Source organism: Diorhabda carinulata, chromosome 8 (genome assembly GCF_026250575.1).
Source record: "Diorhabda carinulata isolate Delta chromosome 8, icDioCari1.1, whole genome shotgun sequence".
Classification (NCBI taxonomy): Eukaryota; Metazoa; Arthropoda; class Insecta; order Coleoptera; family Chrysomelidae; genus Diorhabda; species Diorhabda carinulata.
In genome coordinates, this window is record NC_079467.1 from 14,906,780 (window position 1) to 14,914,705 (window position 7,926).

The window sequence follows — 7,926 nt, forward strand, 5'->3', positions numbered from 1 at the left end:
TATCGTATATTTGTATTTGTACTGGTTGAAATATACATACCTCCTCATTAAGAGTCGTGGTTGAAGTTTCCTAAAAATTAGTTTTTATAAGTTGACCGTAGATACACTACAATGTTATTACTGGTCTCGTGCTGTTCACCAGCTAGCAACTTCCTAGCACTGCTTTATAACCTCATTACTATGATTTGGATTCTGTGCTCTTGCCGCCTCGTTTTCATTAAAAAGTGAGGTTAAATATTTTGACGTTTAATGGTCTAAGTTATAGTAAAAAGGTTGCTATAAGGGCAAGGTAACAATTCTAATTTCACGAACGCTGCATTCATTATAAATAATATGCCTACAATCGGCGTTAAAAGAGATTTGTTGTTTAAATCCTTAGGAAAACAATACAGTGAGTTATACATATTTCCATAAGATACATTTGTTTAATCCCATATTTCCTGCAATTTTAATTGGAAGTTAACAGTTCGTAATATAAAAATAGTTTTTGATACAAATCCTAAACTTGAATAATTATAAAATTGAATTTTTCTTTCTGTTCTTACATTAATTTCAAGGCATTTTTTAGCTGATGATGAATTTCAAAACCTGTGCTTTGAATTCGGTCTAGAACTAGATGAAGTGGTAAATATTTGTTTATTATATTTTTTTCTTATACTAAATTTTCTATGGCTAAAAAAAACATGTTTCATTCAGAGCAAAACTAATTTGTTTTAGACAACGGAAAAACAAATGATTACCAAAGAACAAGGTGAAGATTCACAACTAACAACAAATGCTTCAGAAGATGTGATTTATAGAATTGATATTCCAGCAAATCGTTATGATTTATTGTGTTTAGAAGGTTTAGTTAAGGGTTTACTAATATTTCAAGGAAAGTGAGTAATATAGTTTTTAGAATTAGTTATTAATTTCATAAGCTCAAATATTTAGTAATTTAACTATTTAACTGCAAATTTGTGTGTTTATTCAGTGGAAAATAAAACAAATCTGCTAGATAACTGATTAAACCATTTATGCTCATGTAAATTGTCTTTTAAGAGACGTTTTCAGAATGACCCATAAAGTTTTCTAAATTTTGTTAAACTAATTATCTAAGACTTAACAAATGATTGCCATGAGACATATTTGGTTGTTAGTTAAGAATGCTGAATCACTTGTCACTATATTATTTTCATTTATATTCAACTACAATTTATAATAATACTTTCTATGATACACTTTGAGGAATCTGCTAATTGTAAATTCTTAATTGCTCGTAACACCCACCCACCCTTTAAAATTTTTACTATTGCCTCTTCCCTATGGTTCTTTCTCTTAATTTGTCTTATATTGTTATAAATTTTCCAAAGAGTTTTTGAGTTCACACAGACAGATAATATAGATGACCTACAACAACTAATTAATATAGTAGGCAGACATAGCCAAAACATGGGATTAAACATCAACATCAAAAAAACTAAATTCATGATTATCACTAGGGAAGCACATACGTTTAAAAAATCTAGAGTAACATATAATGAAAAACCTATAGAAAAGGTAAAAAAATTTAAATATCTAGGAACATGGCTCTATGAAGAATGGTCGTCGGACGGTGAAATAAAATGCCGAATTGAACAAGCTCGAAGTACATTCATAAAATTTAAAAATGTATTTACATGTACCGACTTTGATCTCGATCTTAGTCTGAGACTTGTGCGGTGCTACGTTTGGTCAGTGCTTCTTTACGGGATGGAGGGTTGGATCCTTAAGGTAAAAAACATCAACAAATTAGAGGCATTCGAAAAAATGGGTATATCGTAGAATCCTAAAGATACCATGGACTGCCAAAGTAAGGAATGAGGATATTCTCAGGCGTATCAATAAAGACTGTGAACTCTTTAACATGAAGAAATGAAAGATTGCATACCTTGGCCGTATAATGCATAAATATCAATTCCTTCAGCTGATAGTCGAGGGCAAGATTGAAGGCAAGAGAGAATTGTGACAGAAGAGGATGTCATGATTGGGGAACGTCAGGCAGTGGACGAGTATACAAGATATTCAGACATTGATCCATACCGCTAGAGATAGAGAAGCCATGATAAATGTGGTCGCGAACATCCATTAATGGATATGCATTAAAAGAAGAAGATAAATATCACCAATGGTTCCAAAAATTCCAACTTACAATAACAACAATATTTCTTAATTACCATAACTTACAAAGAGACATCTGTTATTTCTATTACACATATTTATTATTTTATCCATGAATACAGTAAACAACAACATGAGATTCATCACCTCACTTAATCCCAATTCCTCTATTTATGATTTCATTTCCTTATCAACATAGCATCTATTATTTGCATATTAGCTTTAGAAAAATGTTATTTATTTTTTTAACGCCCTTTGTTTTCACGTTCCAAATATTTCATTTCATCCCTACCAAAGACCTTTTGTATTGTGTTGCTTCTAAAGACTTCTATTTCATCTTGTTATTTACCAATTCATTTTTTAGAATTTCTCAGCCAATATATGGTGCTGTTAAACCAAAGGAGGGGACGATGGAAAAGTTAATTATCAAACCTGATACTGCGAAAATTCGTCCCTATGCCGTAGCAGCTTTATTAAGAAATATCAAGTTTGACAAAGATAGTTATAACAGTTTCATAGAATTACAAGATAAATTACACCAAAATATTTGTCGTAAACGATCCCTAGTGGCTATTGGAACACATGATTATGATACTGTTAAGGGTCCATTTGTTTATGATGCTAAATCTCCAAAAGATATTAAATTTGTTCCCCTTAACCAGAACAAAGAATTTTCTGCTGAAGAATTGATGACATTCTATTCTGTGAGTATGATTGTTAAACTAATAAATTTAATTCACTCCAAAGCAACAAGATAAAAACATATAAATTCTGGTAAAAACTGTGTTCAGTATGAATATCAACAACAGGAATTGCAACTTAAATAAATTAAGAATTTTGACATTTAAATGTTTATTTTATTGAATTCAAAAAGGACTCTACTACAAATATTATATTATTGCATTTTTTTCTCAACTTTTTAATTGCTATCTTCTCTCCAATTATTCCTTTTTACTAAAAAATATTATCTGGAAGAATACGACAATTATTTTCTTTAAGATTCCTCCTTTTCATTAAACTCTTTTCTTGAAGATGCATTCCCCTCGGTTCCATGCCAGTAAAAGGCTTTTTTCACTTCTTTTCTGGTAACTACATGGTCTCCTTGTTTCCATATACTCCCTAGTGATTGGAAACCTAAATCAAAAAGGTTATTGGTTTTTTCTAAGCCATTGAGATTCCTAGAATGCTCCCAGAACACCTTTGAATCATTTAGGTGAGAACTCAATACTCTATAGGAGCTAGACTGTCAAAATGCCTTGGCACATTTATGACGTATTTCTGTTTGAAAAGCTGGTCAGAGGTAGTGACCACCACAGTTTTAAACCATCTTATTTTCCAATCTTTCTTTTCAACTAATATTAAAGTCTTATCAATGTTTATTTTCTTGATTATTATATTACTGAGAACATTCACTGATAAGATGTACTGATCAAGTTCTAGAACTAGGCTCACTGCTTTCTAATTCTCTTACCCCTACTTTGTGTAGATATATAATGGCTTCATGGGCTAATCTATATTTGTACTGCTTAAGTTGGGTACATTCTCTTTGTGAAGCACCCACAGAAAATCTTCATACTTTATTGAGGGTTTTGTATATGTAATTGTTAATCCCTTTCCTAATACTGTTACCATTTGTTGTTCTGTTGAACCTGTTTCTAATTCATCCAACCCAGTCAATTAAATGTGTACAAACTTCTGACAACACTGTTTCACACAAATTCTTTTTCAACCCGCTCGGGTTGAGTTAGATCAGAAATTAAAAAAAATTATCTTCAATGATAATCTATTTTATGAATTTATATTTTCTAATAAAATTGTTTTCTAGACTCATGCTCAGTTGAAACAGTATTTACCCATAATAAAAGATAGTCCAGTATATCCGGTTATTACAGATAGTAATGGAATTGTTTTATCATTGCCACCTATAATTAATGGAAATCACTCAAAGATTACTTTGGATACAAAAAATGTATTCATTGAATGTACAGCTACTGATTTAACAAAGGTAAGATAATATACATTATTTAAGCGATAATAAATATTCAAAACCATCTACATCATTCTAGCATAGGCGGTCGAGTTTTAACAAAATAATGCTCGAAATATTTTTATATGTTTATTAAAAAATTGTTAAATTATTTAAAAAATGTAGAAACTTTGAAATATGTTATTGCCATATATATTTTAGGCAAAAGTAGTTCTAGATACTATTGTTTGTATGTTTAGTCAATACTGTGCTGAACCAAATTGTGTTGAATATTGTGAAGTTGAAAACCCCAATGGTACTTCAGTTTTGTACCCGGAATTGGAATATAGAACTGAAACAATTTCAATTAAAAAATGTAATAAAAAAATCGGAATTAAGTAAGTAATTACATACCAGTTATATTTTATCTAAAAGGTAGTAATGATGTCATTATATGGCTCTTGCTTCTGCAGTATCTGGTCATGTCACATGGCATTGTGATACTCAGAGTGTGGGAAAGCTTACCTGAACCAAGCCAGAAATCTTCTATTTTCACTCTATGACAATCACTTGCATATGTTTTCCTTTTCATTCAAAACGTGCATTTATGTGTAATAATCAAAAATCATAATGATTGGGCTCATCACTAGATATGTATATCTAATATCAAGTAAAAATATATAAGTACCACAGATAAATTTTAGACATAATTATCATATGGAGTACAAAGTGGTAACAAATCATAAATGAAATTTATTGATGCTTTGATTAGTAGAAAATTTGAATTTATTTTTTACAAATATGTATGAAGCTTATATGGCTACCAGGTATCAAGATCAGGGACTATTATATAAAATGTATACAAATTGAAACATTGAAATTATTATGTTAATTTTATAAAATTTTTTTAGTGAATCTTCTAATAGTATCATTCAACTCTTATCAAAAATGTGCCTTTTTTCTGAATCAAAGAACAATTCAGACACAGTTAAAGTTGTAATACCTCCTACAAGACATGATATTTTACATCCTTGCGATATATATGAAGACGTTGCAATTGCTTATGGTTATAACAATATAAAAAGAACTTTTCCAAAAACAAATACTGTCGGTCAACAGTTTCCAGTTAACAAATTGACCGATCTATTAAGGTACCCTATTGCCGAAGCTGGATTTACAGAAGCCTTAACATTCACATTGGTAAGTTTCGATACCAAATGCAAACATTTGTATATATAAATATATATTTAAGTTGTCTTGTTATTTTACTTAATTGATGCTTTTTATTTGTGTAATGTGTTTTTTAGTGTTCAAGAGATGATGTAAGTACAAAATTAGGGATTGATTCAATAGACAAAGTTCCAGCAGTATTTATCTCTAATCCGAAAACATTAGAATTTCAAGTATGTCGTACTACTCTATTGCCCGGTATTCTGAAAACTATCGCCGCTAATAAGAAAATGCCGCTGCCTATGAAAATATTTGAAATTGCGGATGTCGTACTTAAAGATTCTGAAGCTGGTAATTATGGAATTATTTTACTTGATTATAATGAATTTTTATATATTACCACCTAATCAAACGAAGCAAGTTCTATTATATTGAGTTTATAAGTTGGAATTTACAGCACTTTGGGAGGTTATACTTTGTCAATGGGTAATGTTTAATATGGGTAGTTAGTAGTAGTTAACCTATTGCAATTTCTGCAGTTTCTTAGTCTTTCACGCTTTAAGAGAATGTGGATACAGGTTTCATCCTCTACATTGGAAGGTAACTTAACCCTTTTTACCTGGTTCATTTAACTTGACCACGCATTTCAAGACCAGCTTTGATTTTATTACATTGTAGTTCAGAGCTCTAATGGCTATTTGACTATCAAAAAAATGATGATCTCCTGTTTGTGATATCTCTTTGCTAAATTGAACTGAACACATTTCTGTTTGAAAAATACTTGGTGTATTGCCCAAACTTTGAAAGTCTATACATACATAATACTCAGTTCTGTCTGTTGTTTTGATCTCATTTACTTTTACAGTTTAGACCTTTGAGGTAAATTTGTTCTTAAAACTTTTTTTTTCGGTATTTCATCCTAAGCATATTCCAAATTTGATCTTCTTTGAGGAAATTTTCAGGTTATCTGTGGTAACTCCTCTGAACATTCTGTGAGAGGTTTTTTCGTCACATCAGTAAATTCGATTCAAACTTCAGTTTAATTGTTTAAAAGTCTGTTTGAAATTAGTAAATTGGGTTCTACTTTGAAATAGCATTGAAATGTTATATACATTGTTAGTATAATTTTTTTATTACGTTCATTGCAGAAGTTGGTGCTAGAAATGAGAGAAGAATATGTGCAGTGAATTGTAATAGAAATGCCGGTTTCGAAGTCGTCCACGGCCTCTTAGATAAAATAATGTTACTTTTGGAAGTATCTTGGTCAAGAAAAAAAAGCTCTGTTGGTTATTATTTACAAGCTGCCGATGGTAAGTAATTTGTCTTATCATAAAAATTTATCCACTAAATAAAACAACATATAAAATAGTTGGTGCTCAGTAATTGTTTGATAATTAATACACCTAGTCCAGTCATAAAGTCTGTGAAATCGGGTTTTTAGTAGATATGACTGATATTATATGGAAATAATGGGGAAAATGCAAACAAGATTGTAAAGTACACAAATTCTCAACCTCCATGAAGGGGTTGGCTATATTTTGAAAATATCAAAATACTTGTAGAGCTTAGAACTTAGGTCCACCTAGGACGTTTCAGAGTATTAAAAAAATGAAAATTCAATACAAAATGAGCGCATTATGAAACCAAGAAAAGGAAAGAGTTCAAATAAACCAGATCATAGGCGTATAACTGATACAAATCAGAATCATAAAGAGCGTACCTTACTGCTACCGATTACTTGTTATTTGGAAATACTAGGGATCGAATTCAGTGTTCTAGATTTTGTCTATTTGACGTTTATCGACTTTTTGCAGTATGAAAGAATGTTTGTGCAATGGTGGTATGTGTATGGTGACAGATAGTAATGGTATGGGCTAGTTTTAATATGAAGACGCTATACGTACACCATGAGCATTGAAAGACATTGTTTTAATCGTCACAGGTACATTGTAGTTGTTCATTTTTCCTTTTTAGAGGTGTATTTTTGTTGAATGAAAATGTTTGAGCACTTTTAAGAATATTTCAAAATATTTGGAGGAATATTTGAGATTTTTTATTAAATTTCTGTATTTCCTACTATTGTGGTTGGAGTTCAATATAGTAATTTTGTTTCCAATTTTATGCTAATATTTTGTTGAAATAAACATCAAATAAACATCAAAATTTTAATAAAATAATTCAACAAAAACTTATTTATTCTAGGTTCACTTTGTATTCAGTTGATTCATTTTATTTTAGAATAGATTGTTTCATATTATTTTGTAATTGTTAGGATTTGATACAGTCTAATGATCAAAATCAAATGTTTGTGCCATTTAGCAATAAATTAAATGTATAAATTTAACAATATGTATTTAATAATTTTATTTTCATTTCAGATCCAACTTATTTTCCTGGAAGATGCGCAAATATAATTTGCCATGGAACTCTCATTGGAAAAATTGGTGTTTTGCATCCAAATGTTTTGGCCAAATTTGAGCTAACAAATCCATGTTCTGCTTTAGAATTAAATATTCAATCCTTCGTTTAAATGTTTAATTGGCATATTAAATGATTTTATCTAATTTTTTTTTTCTTCTACTAACATTACCTTTATTGACACTTATCAATAAGGTTATTAAAGATATAAATCCTTGATACAACTTTCAGAA

At 30.1% G+C, this 7,926-nt stretch overlaps 1 protein-coding gene across 1 annotated transcript; it reads left to right on the forward strand.

Moving 5' to 3' along the window:
• Positions 1-174: 174 nt before the first annotated feature.
• LOC130897614 (phenylalanine--tRNA ligase beta subunit) lies at positions 175-7,839 on the forward strand. The gene is made up of 10 exons (XM_057806548.1): positions 175-391; positions 569-624; positions 718-878; positions 2,504-2,843; positions 3,965-4,144; positions 4,328-4,503; positions 5,017-5,305; positions 5,413-5,626; positions 6,424-6,585; positions 7,654-7,839. Exons 1-10 carry the CDS (start codon positions 334-336, stop codon positions 7,803-7,805), a joined length of 1,788 nt encoding a protein of 595 aa, XP_057662531.1. The 5' UTR covers positions 175-333; the 3' UTR covers positions 7,806-7,839.
• The last annotated feature ends 87 nt before the right edge of the window (positions 7,840-7,926 follow it).